This window comes from Pieris napi, chromosome 18, assembly GCF_905475465.1.
Source record: "Pieris napi chromosome 18, ilPieNapi1.2, whole genome shotgun sequence".
Taxonomy (NCBI): Eukaryota; Metazoa; Arthropoda; class Insecta; order Lepidoptera; family Pieridae; genus Pieris; species Pieris napi.
Window position 1 is genome coordinate 1,612,340 of NC_062251.1, and position 22,689 is coordinate 1,635,028.

At 36.3% G+C, this 22,689-nt stretch overlaps 1 protein-coding gene across 3 annotated transcripts in view; it reads left to right on the forward strand.

Annotated features, from left to right (window-relative positions):
- The window catches only part of LOC125058248 (serine/threonine-protein kinase 10), a 60,388-nt gene extending 38,164 nt beyond the window's left edge, over positions 1 to 22,224 (forward strand). Inside the window, exons 21-29 of one of the 3 annotated variants that reach the window (XM_047662273.1) lie at positions 498 to 600; positions 1,277 to 1,434; positions 2,877 to 3,084; positions 4,488 to 4,691; positions 6,251 to 6,405; positions 8,018 to 8,189; positions 9,427 to 9,522; positions 10,670 to 10,813; positions 11,588 to 12,637. In XM_047662273.1, coding sequence (XP_047518229.1) covers positions 498 to 600; positions 1,277 to 1,434; positions 2,877 to 3,084; positions 4,488 to 4,691; positions 6,251 to 6,405; positions 8,018 to 8,189; positions 9,427 to 9,522; positions 10,670 to 10,813; positions 11,588 to 12,367 — 2,020 coding nt within the window. In that variant the 3' untranslated portion in view covers positions 12,368 to 12,637. Of the gene's footprint in view, positions 1 to 497; positions 601 to 1,276; positions 1,435 to 2,876; positions 3,085 to 4,487; positions 4,692 to 6,250; positions 6,406 to 8,017; positions 8,190 to 9,426; positions 9,523 to 10,669; positions 10,814 to 11,587; positions 12,638 to 19,000 lie in introns of those variants that run through there. The other 2 variants (XM_047662274.1, XM_047662275.1) reach the window with 2 other exon arrangements.
- The last annotated feature ends 465 nt before the right edge of the window (positions 22,225 to 22,689 follow it).

Sequence of the window (22,689 nt, forward strand, 5' to 3'; positions counted from 1 at the left end):
AACGTAAAGTGTCACCGTAACGTCAAATAGCGGTGCTGTCATTTGCATGACGGCCGTCATAGCGGTGATAAACAGTAGTCCAACGTTTTTCGACAAATAAAACTTATGTATAGACTCAGATGTTCAGACTCGTATCGAAATTGAAAAATGTTCCCGGCCAAAAAGGTTTGCCATCTCTGACATGTCAAAGAATGATAGCTGTCAGAATTCTACGGAATTAAAAACCAGAGTAAAAGTATTATTTTAATCAAAGAGCTTCAAGAGAATCCCGGCTGCATCAGTAGATTTGTTTTTGCGCAATTTAGGAAAGAGATGAATGAAGGTAGTATTAGCAGGGAGCGAAAGGAGAAAGAAAGCCATGATTACAGATTTTTTTGATGGATTTTTTGGCTTTTTTTTAAATTTATTTATTTCGTCCAAAAATTTTGGAGCTAGCGGTAGAAAAGGTATTTTTTTAGACGTTTATGATGTAATAAATAATGCTTTATGGTTTCCAGGTCTAAAGAAGACATACATATGGCGAATCTGAAGAAGAAGACTCGGAAGCGCACGAGGAAGTTTGAAATTGACGGCGTTATCGTTACTACTACAACTCATAAGGTTAGTTTTATTGGCCGGCAACGCACTCGCGAGCCCTTTGGCAATGAGTGTCCATGGGCGGAGAGTATTTCCGAACCAATTCGAATTAGCGTCCTTCAAAAGAGCGTACCAACTCTTAAAAGGCCGGCAACGCACTCGCGAGCCCTCTGGCATTGAGTGTCCATGGGTGGTAGATATTTCCGAATCAATTCGACTTAGGGTCCTTCAAAACAGAGTAGCAATTCTTAAAAGGCCGGCAACGCACTCGCGAGCCCTCTTGCATTGAGTGTCCATGGGTGGTAGATTTTTCCGAATCAATTAGACTTAGGGTCCTTCAAAAGAGAGTACCAATTCTTAAAAGGCCGGCAACGCACTCGCGAGCCCTCTTGCATTGAGTGTCCATGGGTGGTAGATTTTTCCGAATCAATTCGACTTAGGGTCCTTCAAAAGAGAGTACCAATTCTTAAAAGGCCGGCAACGCACTCGCGAGCCCTCTGGCATTAAGAGTGTCCGTCCATTGGTGGTGGGTGTTTCCGAATCAATTCGACTTAGGGTCCTACAAAAAAAGTACCAATTCTTTAAAGGCCGGCAACGCACTCGCGAGCCCTCTGGCTTTAAGTGTGTCCATGGGCATCACTTAACATCAAGTGCCTCCTGTAACATTAGATATTATTACATATTTGTATAATTTGTCCAGGTGATATGGGGCGACGAAGAAAGCGGTCGTACGTGGGACGACCACGCCCTGCGCAAACAGGAGTTGCGCGAGATCAAGATGCTGCAAAAGCAAGAGCAGAAGCAGTTCCAGGACCTCAGCGCTAAGGAGGCGCAGCTCAGGGAGCAGCAGGACAAGAGGTATGGAGTATAATGGATTTAATCGCACTTGTTAGGGGCGTTGAAGTATCACGCAAGCACTAGGGTGGGGAGGGGGGGATGGGTCTTTGATTTACTTATTTGGTGATTACGTCAATAGTAATTATTTACTTTACACATATTACCCACACATTGTCTATGCTTGAAAACCAAATGCATTTTCGAGGATTCCTACAAAATACGTTTATGTACTATTATTTTTGAGAGCTTTGCTTACTTTTTATGACTAGAGGAAGGAGGAATGGGGGGGGGATAAATTGCAGTAAATATGCTTACGTAATACTTGAACGGATTTATCCGATTACAGTCAAGAATGTTAAAAAAAGTTTCTTTAGTACCTATTGTCTCTAGATCTAAATTCACCACTAGAAATTGTTCTAGTTAAGTTTTAATTTACAATTGATATTTGTTCGAAATACATTATATCAATTTTATTAAATTTGATGAGGGTGATGCCAAATATTTTTACACGGCCGATCGACACATTTTTTGATAGTCATTGTTGAGCTTCTGTCGGGTTACGTGTTCTCGTGCATCTAGCATTTTTTATTTGGATATATACTTTTTGTTAATTATAGTTGATAATAGACACGTCCACTATTTAAAATTGTATAGTGAGTGTTTAGTGCGTGTTTAAGAACTATTGTGAGGCAAGGTATCAATTATCATCAGTCTAACCTCTTTTTGTGCCCATACTAACACTAATCCAAATCCTTACGGCTGATAACATTGTGTGCCTATTTTCCTGTAAGGAGACATTGACGAGGTATGTACTCAGGACTTATTATTTTAATATGAATTGTGTATCGACGGCCACCGAACCGTTCTTTGTGGTACAATATTATAAATAAAGTTTTTAAAGATAATTAAGCAGTGTTGGCCTAGTGGTTTCAGCGTGCGACTCTCTTCCATTAAGTAGAACCCTGGCTGTGCACCAATGGACTTTGTATGCTCTCTCGTCATTTAAAATATCGTGAGGAGATCGTTTTTAAACCCAAGTCGACGTGTGTCAGGCAAAGAAGGCTGATCTACTTGTCTATGAGAAAAAAAAAGACCGGCAATGCACTCGCGAGCCCACTGACATTTAAAGTCACTTCACTATAGCTCTCTCCCACCTTTCGCTCCATGGCACTGTGCGTCATACGACGTTCGCTCTATCTCACTCTCTCTTTCTTTCTCACTGTAGCTATTTCTCACCTCTAGCTCCATTGCTATTTGCTTCATGCTACGTTCGCCCTTTCGCACTCATTCTCAATCGCTCTCTCACTTTTCTTCGACAAAAACGCTGCACATCTTCGTGACGCTAATATTATTATTATTGCGTTTCATGCGTAAAAAGAAGTTTCACTTCAAAAATTCCAAAACTACTTTTTTCCAAAATCTTTTTTTGGAAATCATATTATTCATAAGAGATTTTTTACCAGGTTCGAAGCGGAGTTGGCGTCCCTATGTCGAGCTCATGAAGCAGACTTGGATACGTTGGCTCGCGCCCAAAGAGCGTCGGCAGAAAGGGCCGAACAGCAACTAGAAGCAGAGTTAAGGGCCCAAGCGAAGCGCCTTCGAGCAGACCACGAAAGAGATTTGCGGCACTTTAGAGATACGCTCAAGCAGGAGTTGCGGCTGCTTAAGCAGGTTCGTTTAATAATAATTTATTTCTTCTGGATGTATTTTTAAATAAATAAATCCTTTCTTTAAAAAAAGTGCGTGCGTAGAAAGTACACATGTCAGAAGTGAAACTTCTTAAGCAAATCATTTTTAAATCTTGTTCATATTTATACAAATCTAAAACTTTAGTTTTCCGAGACTTGGAGGGAGGGAAAAAGGAAGATATGTTAGGAATTTAATGAATTTTATTGTTATTAAATTATAAAATTAATAAAAACATGTGGCATTTTAATTTAAAATTCGTCATTTGAGATTTCAAAAAATTATTTTGCATAAAAATTAAAATACTAATATTTCACAAATTCATTAAAAATAGAATTTCTATAATATAATTCACATTTCTCACTCTCTCTCTCTCTCTCTCTCTCTCTCAATCGCTCTCTCCTTTTTCTTCGACAAAAACGTTGCATTTTCTTGACCTTCCGTAAAAATTGTACCCTCATGCGCCTAAAGAAGTTTCACTTCAAATATTTCCTATTCAAATATGCATCAACTTTATTTATGTGTACGTAGGGTGTGTATGTGGGGTGCGCTCATGATGCGTGTGATTAGCGCTATGGACATTCTTAGTACTCATTTTAAGTATTAAATATGAATTTCGTCATGATCGAAGAACATTGTCAGATTTGAAAAAAATCCAAAATCCACTTTTTTTTATATTTAGATACTACATTGACTAAATATTACGGGTACGTCAAAAAAAATCCAAATTAATCAGTCAGTAAAGTGACGGGTTTGATTAAAACATGTGATTTTTCTATAAAACTGTGTAATTTAATGTTATTTTTTTTATTTTTTTTCAAAACAAACCCTTTTGTTTGTATGCCAGTTTTCATAATTACAGAATATGAATTAAAATAGTTATAACAAAAACCAACATGATTATATTATTTTGAAATGGCTGCCCTGTAAAGTTTACTATTTGTCAGATCCGTCACTATTCGACTTTGACGATTTATCTATATATATAAAAATGAATTGCTGTTCGTTAGTCTCTCTAAAACTCGAGAACGGCTGGGCCGATTTGGCTAATTATGATCTTAAAATATTTGTAGAAGATCGGGGAAGGTTTAAACGATGGGAAACGTAAATAATAATTAAAGAAAAATACTAAAAACGACAATTGAATTTCCCAATACAAACTGTTCTTAGATGGGTAATTGGACGTCTTTTTAGAAATAAAAAATTGTTACTTGCTTGTCATTTACATATTTGTAGATTCTTTCAAAAATATGTGTTTCATAGTATTAGTATGTAGTCTGCTGTATGAGGGCCGACCTCTTTGGTCTGTTTTAAAAGTTTTGCCACAAATATATTATGTTGGTGAAACAAAGTTCACGGGCTCATCTAGTTTTTAATAAAATTTATAGGAAGTAGAACTAGTCGCAAAGGACCGTCGTAAAGACGCGTACAGGCAGCGTCGAACGCGGCTGGACGCGGAGCACGCGGCCCGCGAGCGCGCGTTCGTCGCCTCGTTGGCCGAGAGCGGGGACGCCGTGCTCAGGCGCGTGCACGCCACGCACCGCGAGAGGCAGGCCTTGGCTGACAGGCAGCATTTGCAGCAGAGGCAGCAGGTGATTTATACTACAGTAGAAACTCGATAAGTTAAAGTCCAAGGGAACCACAAAATATTTTAAGTTATAGAGGTTTTAAGTTATCAAGGGTCTATGTTAGGGATAGGTTAATATAGAGGTAGGTATGTACATATGTATGTATGTATGTACCCTTATTCCTATTTTTACTCGAATGCGTCAGAAGGATTGGTTCAATAAATTGCAGAAATTTAAATAATCCTATTTATTTATTCACATTACACACGTTACATAAAAAAAACAACAATTAAAGGTTTAGTCTGTGATTTTCTCTTGTTTTAAACAATTCACAGTTTCTAAATCGATTTGATTTTCAATGACAAATAGAGAATACATTATCTTTTATGTTGCTACACTGCTCTATAAATGATCTTACAGTTGTTAAAGCTCTTTTTGCTCCATTAATTGATATGCAAAATGACTCATTGACAAACAATTTTATGTTATAGAGGTTGTGGAAACATTTCTTTAAGTTACTGAGGGCCAATTCAGAGATTACTTATTTAAGTTACAGAGGTTGCGTATTTTAAGTTACCGAGGTTTGAGTTATCGAGGTTCTACTGTATTTAATAAGTGTTGTTGATTGTTTATTTTCTTCATTCTATTGGAATATTTTGAACAGTGTTGAAATAGTGGATTTAGCGTACGTCTATGTGCGCATTTAACATTCGCTCGTTGAAGGAAAACATCGTGAGGAAACGGGCTTTAGACACAAAAAGTCGGTGTGTGTCAGGCACAGGAGGCTGATCACCTATGTGCCTATTAGATTGACAAATCATGAAACAGATACAAAAATCTGAGACCTATACTTTGAATTTTAATTCCATAGATTTGTGACAGCTGTCATTTTTTGACATGTCAGAGATGGCAAACCTTTTTAGCTGGGAACATTTTTCAATTTCAATACGAGTCTGAACATCTGAGTCTATATATTGTATTGTTAATGTATCCATTTTATTAAGTGCGGTGCTCTACATTAAAAGTGGTTTAACGGCGAGTGATAATTACGTTCCGTTTCATCACTAACAGTCAAATTCGCACAAGTAAAGATAAAAAATTTTTTAATGTATAATAAACCTGGAATTAGTAGGGAGTGATGCCAGCAAAATAAAGTAATAATTAAAGTTCATTTAGTTATTTTTGTATTAGGTCACTTGAGTAAGTAAATATTTATATTTACCTGTTTGTAGGTAAAACATAAAAAATATTCATACAAAGGTCTATCCACAGATACGACCTCCCATGGATAGCTTGTATCGACAGATGGCTATTACAATCCGTCGATTGGTTATTGGCACAGTTTTACAACATTTGGTTTAAGATTACTATCTCATTTGGTGCATTATGGATTGAGATTGGTTATTGGGTTCGGGCGTTAATAAGTAAAGTATTTTCGAACTAGTTCGACTTAGGATCCTTCGAAACAGCTCACTTGTGAGCTTGTGTGACGGTCATCACATAACATCAGATTAGCTACCGGTCTATAACGTTCAAAAATTGACGTTCGTTTTTAAAACTTATTTTATCATAATATTTTATAGATAATGCGTACCCGAGAAGCAGCTCTCTGGGAATTAGAAGAGAAGCAAATCCACGAGAGACACCAGCTCGCGAAACGACAACTCAAAGATGAGTTCCTGCTCAGACGGCATCAGATGCTGGTCAGGCACGACAAGGAGTTGGAGCAGATTAAGAGGTGAGAAAAGAGTTGGTTCTTTAAACAATAGGCTGTGTAAAGATCTCTTAAAATATCAGATTTATTAGTGACTAGTAGACTTGGCCAAGCGTTGCTGTGGCTAAGATTTTTGTTATATTACATAGTAGTAAACTATTCAAGAGAAACGGCAGGAGAAAACCAATCCACCATGCTTTTTTGGTGGTTATGCCATTAAATTGTAGCTTATGTGAAACGTTGGTATTTATTTTGATAAGGATCAATACCTAGGTACGAATAAAGAGCCTTTTCTAGCGGTGGTATTTTAATAAAAAAAATTAATAAAAGGACGCTTATTGTGACGTAACTATAAAAGATAGAGACATGCTGTCGCGACATTTTTTATAGATAGTGATGTGCCCTGAAAAATTGTAATACATCATTTTGTTCTATCATTAATAGTTTTCGCAGTGCACGCGATTGAAGGAAGTTTTTTGTTTATTTTTTTACACTTTGGGTTAGATTATTCAAGTTTTAGTAAGCATCCCTAATTTTTTTGAAAATGAAACAGCCTATGTCACTCGGGAATAGTGTAGCTTGCCAACGATGAAAGAATGTTTGAAATCGGTCCAGTAGTTTCGGAGCCTATTCATTTCAAACAAACAAAAAATCAAACCTTTCCTCTTTACCGTTAAGAAGTTAATTTTAAAATTAATAGTTTTAAATATGAGCAGTGTTGGCCTAGTGGCTTCAGCGTGCGACTCTCATACCTGAGGTCGTAGATTCGGCCCCCGGCTGGGCACCAGTGGACTTTCTTTCGCATTTAACATTTGCTCGACCGGTGAAGGAAAACATCGTGAGGAAACCGACATGTCTTAGACCCAAAAGTCGACGGCGTGTGTCAGGCACTGGAGGCTGATCACCTACTTGCCGATTAGATTTAAAAGTGATCATGAAACAGATTCAGAAATCTGAGGCCAAGATCTAAAGAGGTTGTAACGCCACTGTTTTTTTTTAAATATCCGCCAAAACTATTCTCTAGGCAAGCGTCGCACCAGTCTCTATGATGATATATGTTCCCTAGTTTTGTCTAGCGACAGATCAAAATTGTCACCACTGATCGTATTGACATGAAACTACCACCATTCGATGCGAAATTTTTCCTAGATGGTTTATGGCTATTCGATACGAATTCTAACGTTCCTTCATTTTTTTATTGCTGTTTTACTTTTATGAAAATTTATCCATACGGACTTCACCGCGGAAACATTCGGGGAGGCTTCCTAGAACCTCTAAACGTCAACATCTGTTAAAAACTCGATTTTCGAAATATTTCAATTTTCTTAGCGGGAAGTTAAAAAGAAGAATAATAAAAATATGAAAATAAAATAAAATAATGAAACATAAAATTTATTTTAATTCGTCCAACAAAGCGGGCGCGAAACGGCTAGTCGGTCATAAATAAATTTTAATATTTTATATTAAATTGTAATCGAACATCGGGTTTCAAAAAAGAGCGGGAAAATAGTTGAAAAGAAGAGAGACAAATGGAAGAATTTGGAAGAGATATTCACTCCTCACACTTCTACTTTATTATTTTATAGTGAAAGGTACAGACTGAACAGCTATATTAAACTAAAATTTATGATTTCAGGAAAAACCAACGCAAAGAGGAGGAGTTGGCGAAGTGCCAGGCGTTAGAGAAGAGATCTCTTCCCAAACGTATACGTGCGGAGCAGAAGGCGCGAGAGATGATGTTCAGGGAGTCTTTGAGAATAGGAGCCGCCACTCACAGTCATGATGATGAGAGGGAAAGACTTAAGAAGGTATTGGAAAGTTACATTGGGCAACTGTTTTTTTGGTGCATTTGCAGGCAGGAGGCTCATCTGATGTGCGGTGATATACGTCCATGGACACTTACATAGCCTGAAGGCTCGCAAATGCGTTGCCGGCGTTTAAATAATACCGTGTAAGAGATACATTAAAATATATTTTTTGAAATTTTTAAGCTATTGCATAGATTTTATCGCGGGCTTTGAGCGCGGCGACCGAATCAAGAAATTCCGTAACGAAAAAAACCTAACACGATGACGTAGTATAGGTGGGTCAAATACGCGTTAGAGTCGGACAGAACGCATACTGCGCATTCCCATCTCTCTGACGAGATCGGTGACGTAGCAGGGCCGGTGTAGCCGGTACGCGTTAGAGTGAGACAAACTATATAGGCGTGTTAGTCTGAGTCTGGTAGAGTGGTAGATTGAAATAATATCAAAGAAAATCTTAAATTAATATCCAAGAAAAACAAATACTGCATAAATAAAAAATAATTAAATAATTATAACTCCATACGTCGACAAAAAATGCTATGCAATAGCTTTACCGCGGCAGTCTCCGAGTGCCACACGATTTTTTTAAAAGTTTTTTTTTTTCTTTAGAAATATAAACATGTATGTCGAAATTATATGATTTGTTGTACAGGGAACATCACAAATACAAGATACATAAAAAAATATCGTTATATCTCTACTAATCTTGTGAAGATTTGCATGGTTTGTATCTAACAAGCTCAAAACTACTAATTCAATTTCATAAATTATTCATTTATTAATTCTGGGCCACCACTGACTTTTGCTGCTAAAAATATATAATACAAAAAAAATTAACCATTATATGGAAACTGAATTTGTTTCTACAACAAACTCCCAAGCGAAATTAGAGAATTATCACTGAATAAATTCAAAGATAAACGTAAATTTATCAATAAAGCTTTTTATTTGACTATTAGTTAAATGATTGATTTGCTCCAGTTCAAACAATTTGTATGACTCAAAACTTCGCGATTGAAAAGAGTGGCGGAGAGTTTATTGCCAGTTCTTCTCTTCCGTTCTACGTCCTTGATTTGAGAACTGGCAGTAAATGTAAAATTAGAAGATTTTCATGTATATTTCTTTTTTGACGTTCATTGTGTTACCTACATGAATAAATGATTTTTGATTTTTACTTGCAATAGGTCTAGGTCCTCTACTCTGTAGATCCAGATTCCAGGTCTTATTTGTTTTTCAGTTCCAAGAGAACGAGAAACGTCGTTATCGAGCTGAACAGCAAAGACTGGCGACGAAACACGCGAAAGCCAGGGAAGAGCTGAAAGCAGCTGGAGAGGTAGTTATTAAAGTTTTTTTTTAAGTTATACTTCTTTTGCCGCGTTAAAGCAAAATGATGAGTGTAAAATTTTACGATGCGCGCGCGCACCGTCACAAAAAACCGACACCCTGTTCAAACGTCGGTAAAACAATCTGGGCCGCTAGTTGGCGCTTGCTCTGTTTTATCGATAAGTTGCATTGTCTGTCATTGCATAGTTTTTTTCAGAGTCGTGTTTATTTAAACCAAAATAATGATTTCTATACGAGAAAACCCGTTCCAAAGTGATAAAAAACAGTGTTTATTGTAAAATATCACGATTAGTACATACTATATCGTTTCGATTGGAAGTGACCATTAAAATGAACAAGAAAAATGCAATTCGAAGAGGGAAACTTCCCTCTAAAGTGCTCGAAGAAAATTATTACGCCAAAGTATAACTTAGCCCATTTATTTTGACGTTCTAAAAACTAAAACTTTTTCTTTTATTTATCCTGAAAAAATAGATATTGCTTTTACGTCTTTGTTCCCTGGGACAAGCGAAATGACATAGTGTTCTATTATTACATTATCTCTAACATATAGTTTAACATTTATTGCAATACAAATTTTTATATATATATTTAATTATATCAAAATACAGAGATTGCAATATATATCGATGTAGAAATGCCTTTTTAACTGCGACCCATTCTCAGTGTCTGTGTTGCGATTTTGAAAGGTCAAATGATTCTTCTTTGGATTGATTTTTGGGTCTAAGGCAGGTCCTCGTCACGACTGTTAAATGCACGTAGAAAGTACATTAGTGCACGTGAGCCGAATGCGTACGTACGCTAGCGTACCCGTAGCTAAAAGGTCTAAGGGAGCGTTCCAGTATTACGTAACGTACTTCCGTGGGGAGGGGGGGGGTCTCTTTTGTAAAATGTTACGATGCGGGGTGGGGATTAAATTACGTGTTATTGTATTTTTTTCGACTTACACCACATAATAGAAACTAAAGGGTCACTAGCTGGTCACGAAACGTTTTACTATACTTTACTATACTTGGGTACTGAAAAGCGTCGAGTTACATGGGGGGGGGGGGGGGTCAATAATCTCCAAAAATTGCGTGACGTAATACTTGAACGCTCCCTAAACAATAAATAAAACTAAATTTGAATAATTCTAGGCGTTACTCCGCGAACTGGAGCAATACCAGAACGAAAAGCGCAAAGCGCTGATGAACCACGAGAGCAATAAGATGAAGACCATCGAGGAGCGATATGGGCAAGAGTTGAAGGAGTGGCGTGCCACTTTGGGAGACAGGAAACAGGTAGGTCCAGGCTTAACTGTTCTTTGCGGCTTATCATTGTGCTATACACGAACTCTTATCAATAACTACCCTCAAACTTTTCTGAGTTTTTGCAAAAAAAAAACTACCCTCATACTTTGATTACATATTGCAATTATTTTTCTAGCTATACGAAATCGTTTAATATATATATTTTAATTATGTGTTAAATTCGGTTTATAAGTGAAACTTTAACTCTTAAAGTTGAGAGTTTTATTGGTAAGTTTTGTGTTATTTCAGTACTTTGAATTTGAGCAGCAAAGTTTAAGCATTTTGTGTTTATGTATAAGAAAATTTTGACATGAATTAGATGGAGTTTTAATTGTATATATGTTACATATCTTCAGAGGCGAGACTGTCAAAATGTAATGAATTATTGACAGATGGGAGGGTCTCAGCAGTTGTCTAAATTTTTCTTAATTATTATGTATATAGAAAGTATAATGAATGTTGCTCGAAGGAAATGTATTTCAATTTCTTTCGTGAAAATTTGAATGTTAAATGTTGCATGTAACTAAAGTCGCAATTTTTAGAAATAATTTATTGTTAACCACAAGATGGTAGCGTTCATTGCTAATTAAATTGCGACTAGTAGTTTTTGCATGTGTGCATGTGTGCTTGTGGTGGTGGGAAAATCTCTTAAAAAGGGCTCATCTCTTCAAAACTAATCCCCCGATATAGGTCGAAGTGTGAGCGTTTTGTGTCGTCCGAGGTTTAAGTGTGAACTGTCACACTAAAACTAGAAAATTTTCTCAGAATCTTGTCGAAGCCTTCAAAAAGCAACTCGACGATCACGAGAACAAATTCGGCATTGCCATACCGGACCGTGAGGGTTATCTTAACATCCCTTGGCCAAAGAACGTCTTGCAACACGTCCTATCAACGTACCACCAACGGAACTCCTTCATTGGCTCGCTATCGCGGTCCAGGACCAGTCTGAACTTGGTCCTGTCCACAGCGAACACCCCAAACATGGAACGCAGGAGCTCATCACCCAACCGACTCACGAAATCCGCAGCCTCCAGCGCCACGAACACCGCCAAACGCGGCAGACTGACCAAAGCCCAGAAATTTGGATCCACATCCAACTTGAAACTGGTCTCCGAGAAGATATCTGGATTCTCAGTGTTTAACAATGATGAGGTCAAACGTCTTCCGATAATGGCGTACGATGATATACCGCGGGAGATAGAGGAGGAACCGAAGAGGCTGGAGAGGTCGAAACCGGTTCAGAAGAAGTTGAACAGGCAGAGTTTGAGCGAGCAGCTGTTTAAGGAGGTGAATGAGACGACGATGAAACGGAGCATGTCACAGCTGAGTTTGAAAGATGTCAGCATGGAGGCGGTGATGATAGATATGCCGTCGTTGGAGGGGAGGGATGATAGCAGTGATGATGAAAGGCATTTCAGCAGGTGGGGCGCGGTTAGGGGGTCCAATAGTTATGCGAACGCTCCGAGCGTGCCAGTCAGTCAATTGTCAACGCTTAATTTGAAGACTCAAGTTAATAAGGCTAAAAGTCCGGATTCTGTAGCTTAAGACGTAAAAATATGGTGATTTTTTGATAAAATTGCTCAGTGTAAGAATCCCTTCAAAATAGTTTTATCTCTTTCTGTCACAGCGTAAACATAGTTTGTTAAAGAGAGAGCGTAAAGAAATGTGTGATTAAAATGATTTCACATTGGGGGTAGTTTAACTAAAAATTAACCATAATGCTTTATAAATTGCGGCTTTATATAAAAAAATGCGTGCGTACATAGTACACATGTCAGAAGTGAAACTTCTTTGGCAAACGATTTTTAACTCTTGTTCATATTTATACAAATCTAAAACTTTAGATTTCCGAGACTTAGAGGGAGGGAAAAGGGAAGATATGTTGGGAATTTAACTGTCATTAAAATATTAAATTAATAAAAACACGTGGCATTTTAATTTACAATTCGTCTTTTGAGATTTTTATAAATTATTTTGCATAAAATTCTACTACTTCTTCGACAAAAACGCTGCACATCTTCGTGACGTTCCGTAAAAATGTTACCCTCATGCGCCTAAAGAAGTTTCACTTCAATAAGTAATAAAGAAGGATTTGTATATTTTTTAAAGAAACATAAAACATAATAATATTCAATAATTACGATTTCGCGTGTAAAATATAACTATCCGTAGACAAAGCCGGGACATGGCTGGCTATTTTTGATGTTTGTAATTACATTTAATAATCAAAAACAGTGTGACCACTGTTTTTGATTATTAAATGTACGCCTACGCCTACTACGCCTATACACCAACACACAGAACAGGGACATTATACATTTATGACAAAATTATAAAGTTCCCATCCACGCATTAGGGAGTGTTCAAGTATTACGTAACGTATTTTGGGAGGGGGGGGGGTCCTTTTGTAAAACGTTACGATGCGGGGCGGGTATTAAATTACGCGTTATTGTTATTATTATTTTTCGACTTACACCACATAATAGTAACTAAAGAGTCACTAGGTGGTCACGAAACGTTTTACTGTACTTGGATACTGAATAACGTTACGGCGAGTACATGGGGCAGGGGGGGGGGGGTTCAATAATCTCCAAAAATTGCGTTACGTAATACTTGAACGCTCCCTTAAGCAATTCTTGTATACAATATTAGAATGTCGCCATTGTATCAATTAGTATCCAAATTTAAGGGGAATTGTTGCCATGTACGATGCCAATCATTTAATTTAAGATTCGATGTTGCCTTGTAAATTTTAATGCTTCCGAGTTTGTGCCTAAATAGCATTTATTATCATGTCAGACAAGAAGTGTTCAGTGAACTGTCAGTTAAATGTACGAATGCCAAAATATAATACGTTTTTGATGCACTCAGATTCGATGACAGATATAGACAGGGTGGTATATCAATATTTAGTTAATTATTCTAGGAAGGGTAACACATAGGGTGTTACGGGATTTAATTTGAGTTCAAAGCATAATATTTGTACCTCTACCACCATCCGTGGTTCCATAACTGAGCGTTGCTAATGGCAGTTTTTGCAGCGCACAACCACTATGTGCAACCAGCTGCCAACTGAAGTAATTCCGAACCTAATGGACTAAGAGAGCGTACCAATTATTGAAAAGCCGGCAACGCACTTGTGAGCCTTATGGCTTTGAAAGTTTCCATAGACTTGCCCCCCCTACTGTCCCCGGTCATTTTATCCGTCGCCAAAAATGGATTGTCTTCGTAGAGTTTGGTTATTGGGATGCAGATAGGAGATCGATCGACGTTCACGGTCTGATCTCAGATTGTTTTTAATCAGAGATTGTGGATTGATTATTGGGTTCGGGCGTAACACCCTGTCTATATTAAAATACACTGTAATCGACCGAGTGTGATTCGTAGAAACCAATAACGTTGTACATCATGCTCCACTCAGAAGACTTCTTGTCTTTCATGTACTCCATTATATTTAATTTTTTTAGAATATTTTACATTATAATTAGTCTTAATATATAATGTGTATGCATAAAATAATATCACTAACACACCTAACACATTTCAATCAAATTTGATACAGCGGGGCTAGGGAGCGTTCAAGTATTACGTAACGAATTTTGGGGGGGGGGGGGGGGCTTCTAAAACGTTACGATGCGGGGCGGGGATTACATTACGCGTTATTGTTAATATTATTTTGGACTTTCCAGTACTTTACACCACATAATAGTAACTAGGTATAAAGAGTCATTGGGTGCAGATAAACGTTACGGTGCATTACATGGGGGGGGGGGGTCAAAAATCTCGTGACGTAATACTTGAACGCTCCCCTACTCTGTAATCACTGAAAATGGCTACGAAAATTGCAGGAAAATCCAGTGATTATTTTTAGAAACGTCTCATGTATGGAATGGTTGAAGGGTCACAAGTTTTGAGTAACTGCTTGCGTTAAACCACCAAGCCAGTTAAGAGCTGTCAAAGGGACAGCTAAATACCCTCTTACCTATAATGGGTCTGAATGTCAAAAAGCGATTTGTGTCCAAAACAAGTCCTAATAGGTAAGAGGGTAAATTTATTTTAGTTGGTAGACTCTTCTTTAGACATTTTGCCAAAATTATATTAACCAAATGTTACGCTAAAGAAGAATTGTTTTTATATAATATGTTATCAAAGATATAGCATTTAAAATCTAAATCACTTTAATATATTTCTCATAGATTTTATATTTGTTTATTTTCTGCATGTGAATATACGGAATGACTTTGGATTTTTTGTGACTTTGGGAGCGTTCAAGTATTGCGTAACGAATTTTGGGAGGGGGGGGGGGTCATTTTGTTAAACGTTACGATGCGGGGCGGTGATTGAATTACACGTTATTGTTAATATTATTTTCGACTTACCACATAATAGTAACTGAAGAGTCACTAGGTGGTCACGAAACGTTTTACTATACTTGGGTACTGAAAAACGTTACGGCGAGTTACATGGGGGGGGGGGGTCAATAATCTCCAAAAATTGCGTTACGTAATACTTGAACGCTCCCTTTGATACAATCTAATCTTTTAAGTACTGGTTAATCGCATACCACTTCTAACTCCAGGGTTTGGATTGGATTAATGGAGATATGGATAAATACAATTTCCAACAATAAAGTTTCGTGTTTTAAATAGTTGAGTTTTCTCAGTTACTAACTTGGCAAGGCAAGAGTAAACTTTTACATAATTCACCTATACTCTGATTTTTCATTCCGTAGAATTCTGACATTCCATAAGTGTTGCTACTAGAAAAGTTCTCCACCGAAAAAGGGACAAATTTGACCCTTTTGAGGGTAATAAAATAAAATGCTACGTATTTTTATGTTTTACCTACAAAAAGGTAAATCTAAATATTAACTTACTCAAGTGACCTAATACAAAAATAACAAATATTCCAATATCACGAACAATATATCGAATTAACTTTAATTACTTTATTTAATTCTTTAGCTGGCATCACTGTCTACTAATTCTAGGTTAAGTAAACCTTAAAAAAAATGTTATCTTTACTTGTGCGTTTTTTACTGTTTGTGATGAAAAGGAACGTAAATACAACTTGCCGTAAACCACTTTTAATGTGGTATTTCTTCGATAATAAAAACACGTGGCATTTTAATTTACAATTCGTCATTTGAGAATTCAATTAAAAAATATAAAATACTAATATTTCATAAATTCTCTTTACGAAATTTTAATTTTAAAAATATAATTTCTATAAGGTTATTCGCCCTTCTCACTCTCTCTCAATTACCTGACACAGGTACTTTTAACTTAAAGGGTATATCCCATATCTTACATGATAATGAATAAAACCTTTTTAATTTATTTATTTGTCTACTGTGTGTACGCAGAACGTACATGCGCGAACTTGCCAAGTTAAGTGCCGAAATTTTACTCGATAGATGGCGTTTTGCGCAATTTTTTTATGATGTAAATAAAGATATCTTTTTAATTTCTTTGTCTTAGGGGTTAGATTAATACATACAGCCAATACGTTCTAATAAAGTTCGATTTTGTGTTATGAAAAACTATGTATTGGAAAAGTAACACTCTTACTTGTCAAATGGATAAACATCGACATTGAAAGTGTTATTGCGTAATAAATATTCTGAGATAATAAAGATATACATATGGTGGTGGATCTTTTGTAAATAAGAATATTTCTACTTAAGGGAGCGTTCAAGTATTACGTAACTTATTTTGGGAGTGGGGGGGGGAGTCCTTTTGTAAAACGTTACGATGCGTGGCGGGGATTGAATTACGCGTTATTGTTTATATTATTTTCGACTTACACCACATAATCGTAACTAAAGAGTCACTAGGTGGTTACGAAACGTTTTACTATACTTGGGTACTGAATAACGTTACGGCGAGTTACATGGGGGGGGGGGGTCCAATAATCTCCAAAAATTGCGTTACGTAATACTTGAACGCTCCCTAAAGCATGTCGTGGATTTTCGGAACGAGCGTGGTATATTTCGCATTATCTTTCTATCGAAGTCGGCGACGAAGTTAGGGCAAAAAAAAAAATCATTAAAGAAGTACGCGTTTTAAAGTCCACCTCTGATCGATTCTAGGACATATTTGCTATAGTGCATGTCTGACAAGCGCGAAACTAAAATATGGTTTTGGCTACGCCATATTCTTCCCAATTTAGAGATCACTAGGTGGGCGTTAGGCTTAAATATAAAAAAAAGTGCGTGCGTCAACAAAGTACACATGTCAGGAGTGAAACTTCTTTGTAAATTAATTATTACTAAGGTAAAAGCCCCAATAGATGATCATGTACCAGTATATGATCACTCCATCTATTTGTATATCTATATTCACACTGTTTAAACACTGTATACGTGCTAATGATAATGTAAATAAATAAAAAATCTGCGTTTCCAGCACAAGATGTTATACGACAGAATTGCTATCTAAACGAATACATCAACCAATAGCGTGTATTTTTTTCTCGATCATCCTTACTCGCTCTCTCAATCTTTCTCACTATAGCTCTCTCCTACCTCTCGCTCCATGGCACTGTGCGTGATGCGACGTTCGCTCTATCTCACTCTCTCTCTCCATCTTTCTCACTTGCTCGCTCCATGACTATTTGCTTCATGCTACGTTCGCCCCTCATCACTCTCTCTTTCAATCGCTCTCTCCCTTTTCTTCGAAATAAACGTTGCACATCTTCGTGACGTTTCATCCGTAAAAAAATTACCCTCATGCGCCTAAAGAAGATTCACTTCAAAAACATTATTTTTGTCAATTCTAGACATATACTTTATAACTATTGGTGGTAAGACTTCAAACAATAGCCCAATTCGTCATTTCAGCGTTTAACCGTAATGAGCTTTTTAATATCAAATGTAAATAAACTAACAATTGCTGTAATTAAAAGTTTACAAGTGATTACTGCATGTTGCTGTCATCATTTCTTTGCATGGAACTTTTGGATTGCATGGTATGTATTTCTTTATTTATATAGTGATAGTTAGATAGATAGATAGTAGTAATTGCAAATTCTACTGAACAGATAGATGACATGGCTAAACTATCTCTATTTCTAAATTACTATCTGATGAGAGCGCTTAGATTTATCTCTGATGTGACTCCTACTGCTGGCTTACCAAAAAAAAGGGTGCGTGTACTTGTACGCGCGTAAGAAGTTATACTTCTTTGGCATTATTAAAAATAATTTTTGATTGCATGCACATAATTAATTACAATTAAATAATCAAAGACTGGAAAAGGAGTCATTATAGTCAATAAAGTTCAGTTTACATTTGAAAAATTAAATAAATAAATATTAATTATTATTCTCTCACATTAAGTGTAACATAAATTCTATTATTATTGGAATGTTGTTATTAAATTATGTCCAATGCCGTAGCATCTTCCGTGGGCAACTTCATTCTGTTAATTTTGTGTCACGGTGCGCGCGCATCGTAAAATTTCACTCTCATCAATTTTTCATAACGCGACTAAAGAAGTATAACTTCAAAAAAATATCTTGGATACAGACTTATATATCTGATACTTTGGGATGGATAATCTAAAATATTTTTAGTATTCAAAAATGGCTGGTATAGAAAAATTATAGACATCGGCAATTTATCAATCACAACGAGCCTTTAAGCTTTACCAGTAAAATAACAATGGCCAAAAACGCGAGTATTTCGTTATAAAAACTTATTTTTTTAAACATAGTAGTTGTGTATATAGACAGCCACTAGGAATGTAAATACGCTGAATAAACAAGATGTTTCTGTAGCACTATTGGTTTCTTTTGTTTATGGAAGATTGACACGTGACGTATGAAAAATTAACTAAGAGTTTAACCATGTCAGTTTACTGTTTTTTTTTTATGGCTCTGGCACGGTTTGTGCATTAGCCAGCGTCAAGTATAAGATTTTTATAATTCGTGCTTTTTGCCTTAGAAATTCGACCATGTCCTCCATGTACGGTTTTAGGCACTCGCCCGGTACCGCACAACCCTCCCAAAGGCCGAGAACAAATTTAAATTAAATTAAAACTTGCCCTCGAACCGGGAATCGAACCCGGTACCCCTCACCTAGCTGCCACTTAATAAGACCGCTGGGCTATGAGGCCCCTCAGTTTACTGTTATACTCAAGAATTGACATGACATATTCTAATAAATATTTTCTTTAGGCCTTGGATGATGAATTCGCCGCACAGTTAGAGGAGCAAGAGCGTCTGGCAGCCAACGCCAGGCTTCCGCCCCCAACCTCTACAATGCCACAGCACAGCTCAACACTACATTCATCAAGAACAAGTCTTACGTCTAGCCATTACGAGTAACTGTCAAATAACATTGTCAATGCGTCGTCTGTCAGAATGCAGACTGGTTTTTTAAATGTGTCAAGAGATGTCAATTGTCACAGATTAAGTCCGCAGATTATCATTTATCGGAACTTAAATTTTCATTCACCGATTACAAATTTTGATAATCGAAAATAACTTAGACATAGATTTTCGTATTCTTATTATGGTCTGAATTGATATTTGTAAATAGATTATATTTTAAATCATTTTTATCTTTGCTTTCCACTTAACAATTAGCCTATGTGTTCAGAAGAATAATGTTAAATTTTACAATAAAATGGCCTAATAATAAGGAGCTTTGAAGTGCCAAATAAAAAATATTTATGGCTTTTTTGGAATGGCGTTTCTAGGGTAAGGCGTGGTTAGTTTAGGAATTGAGAGATTCGAGGTGCTTTGTCGAGACTGCTTAACATAATCAGCCCCAAGTTTGCTGTTCCAATGGTTCTCTTACTATAGTTTTGATAGTAGCAACGATGGTAAAGGTAGAGGTACACAATGCTATTTGTGTACCTCTACCTTTGTGTACCTTTACCATCGTTGCTATCAGGAAAACCATTGGTAATTGCTACGAATGGTAGCTGACCATTGGAAAAACTTGGAGACTACCCGCACACGTATTACATATAAAAACACAAACGACGCCATTTTGAATGGTTGGAACGTGTGCGGGTTATGGGTTGTTTGAAATTCAAATTGACGGACTTATTTTTTTATTTCCATAGATAAGGTTGAATAGTCAAAATTTTTGTGAGTGTATATTTGTACATACATATGCTTTTCGGTCTTTTTGACTTTTAGATAGTAAGTGGAAAATATTTTTTCATGTACAGTATTTCTTGTCTACTTATTTCCGTTCTATAGGTTAACCAAAGACAATCAGAACTACGGCTAGTCTCCTTTGTCTATTTCCTTTTTAACAACGATTGCACTGCACTAATTTGTTATGTAGATTTAAGTGTTTCAAAGCCTATTTTTAAACGATTTTATTCAAGAATCTATTATTAAATTAAAATGCTCTCGCACTTCCCGTCACACACATCCGGCCAATGTTTCCTGTTTGAACTAAAGTATGTTTAATTAAACAGAACCTTCCATACGCTTAACACCGTCACATGTACAAACATATCTTTAGAGGTTTATTTTCTATGTACAATAGCATAATTAAGATTATCATACAAAAAGTTTAGTTTACTAAATTAATTTATAAAATGTTGAAGGTAGTTCTTAAAATTTATGAAAAGGACAGCCAATGTCTCACATAGTTTAAATTAGTAAACTAAAACTTTTTATAGTCCATGCACTAGTAGACTTCGATTGTTTTAGGTTCTTAATCCGTTTGCATTCTACTTATAATCTACTTATAAACTCTTGTTAATCAACTGGTTAAAAAGTGGGTAGTTACAAATTTTAAACCAGTCAGTATATAACTCATCAAGTATTAAGAACTGAGAAATTCCAATGTTTGTATACAACTGGTGAATTAAAAGTTGGTAGTTGCAAATTTTAAACAAGCCAGAATATAACACATCAAGTATTAAGACCGGAGAGATTGTAAAGTTTATAAACAACTGGAGATTTACTTAAATGTGGGTAGTTGCAAATTTTAAACAAGTCAGTATATAACTCATCAAGTATTAAGACCAGAAGAATTCCAATATTTGTAAAGAACTGGTGATTTAAATGTAGGTAGTTGCAAATTTTACACAAGCCAGAATATAACACATCAAGTATTAAGACCGGAGAGATTGTAAAGTTTATAAACAACTGGGGATTTACATGTGGGTAGTTGCAAATTTTAAACAAGTCAGTATATAACACATTAAGTATTAAGACCAGAGCAATTCCAATATTTGTAAACAACTGGTGATTTAAATGTGGGTAGTTGCATATTTTCAACAACCCAGCATATAACAGAGTCCTTACTATGAAACTTCCAAAAGTGATCCTGACGATTTTTGTAGTTCACCATCCGTAGCGCTAATGTTTGGAATCCTTACCAGAGACTAGAGCTTGCTAATGGAAGTTACATAGTAAGGACCCTGCGTAAATCTAAGACAATCACAAAAGTAACGATATATTTTCATAAGGAATTTGGAAATTAGCAGTGAACACATTAAAATGAGAATTTTGCTCAAACTGCTAACTTTTTATACAAATTTGGGGTCTTTTAATAATCGTAAAAGGTACCCGCGTTTTATGATAGTGAAACTTCTGTGTAATTTTAGTTTATAAGGGCCTTGGGGTCCAACGTGCAGACGGATTTCTTTTATTTAACATGATTATTTGATGTCGTTTTCAATATTAATTTTACGCCATCACGATTCCAAATTTGTGATATCTGTTAATGGTATATTAGAAATTCCAAGCTAATTTAATTTGTAATATAATTGCCCAGGGTCTTTTGGGACAATCACTTTTCGACGGCCGTGACCGTCTAGTTTGTATGGAAATTATCACGTGACAGCCTGTAGAAGACCCACACGTGTTCGTGTAGGGTTGGTGGGTCGAAAAGTAATTGTGTCTCAAGCACTAAGCGTAAGGTAATTTCAATTTGACAGATTCTGTCAAATGACAGTGACAGAAACAAACGACTGTCGAAAAGTGATTGTGTCAAGCCCCAAGCGTAAGGTATATTCAATTTGACAGATGCTGTCATATGACATTGACAGAAACAAACGACTGTCGAAAAGTGATTGTCTCAAGCCCCAAGCGTAAGGTAATTAAAATTTGACAGATGCTGTCATGTGACAGAAACATACGACTGTCGAAAAGTGATTGTCTCAAGCCCCAAGCGTAAGGTAGTTAAAATTTGACAGATGCTGTCATATGACAGTGACAGAAACATTCTTTAACTTTATCACCTTTTTCTGTTTATTATCTATGGTAAGAGAAATATTGAAAACGGCTATATACGAGATTACCGCAGTATTTATGTAATGTTTTAGTTTAATGTAGACCTAGCCATTTTAAAGTTAATTTTATTTTGTCTATATGCAGTAAAAAGTAAATTATTGTTACAACTTTTTGAAATATAAAGACCTTAATTTGTAGTTTTATTTTTTATTTACTCCATTGAATCCATTATAACACCCCTCAGACCTCATACAGATATGTTATCGAAAATCTGTGAACTGGGACCGTTCAAGTATGACGTAAGCACTATAGGGGGAGGGGGTCATTGATTTTCTTATTTGGTGATTACGTCAACAGTAATTATTTACTTTTTTTTTACACATATTACCCACATTGTCTATGCTTGAAAACGCATTTTCGATCCCTACAAAAATACGTAATACGTTAATGTACTATTGTTTTTGAGAGCTTTGCTTACTTTTGCTGACAAGATGGGGGGGGGGGATAAATTGCAGTAATTCTGCTTACGTAATACTTAAAGGGCCTCACTTTAAGAAAGAAAACACTATTTTACATATTAAAACGTATACAAGTTGCGTATAGATGTGGGGTTACTCTGCATCTTCTACCGCATTTACCATTGCAAGTGTACAGAGGAGTTG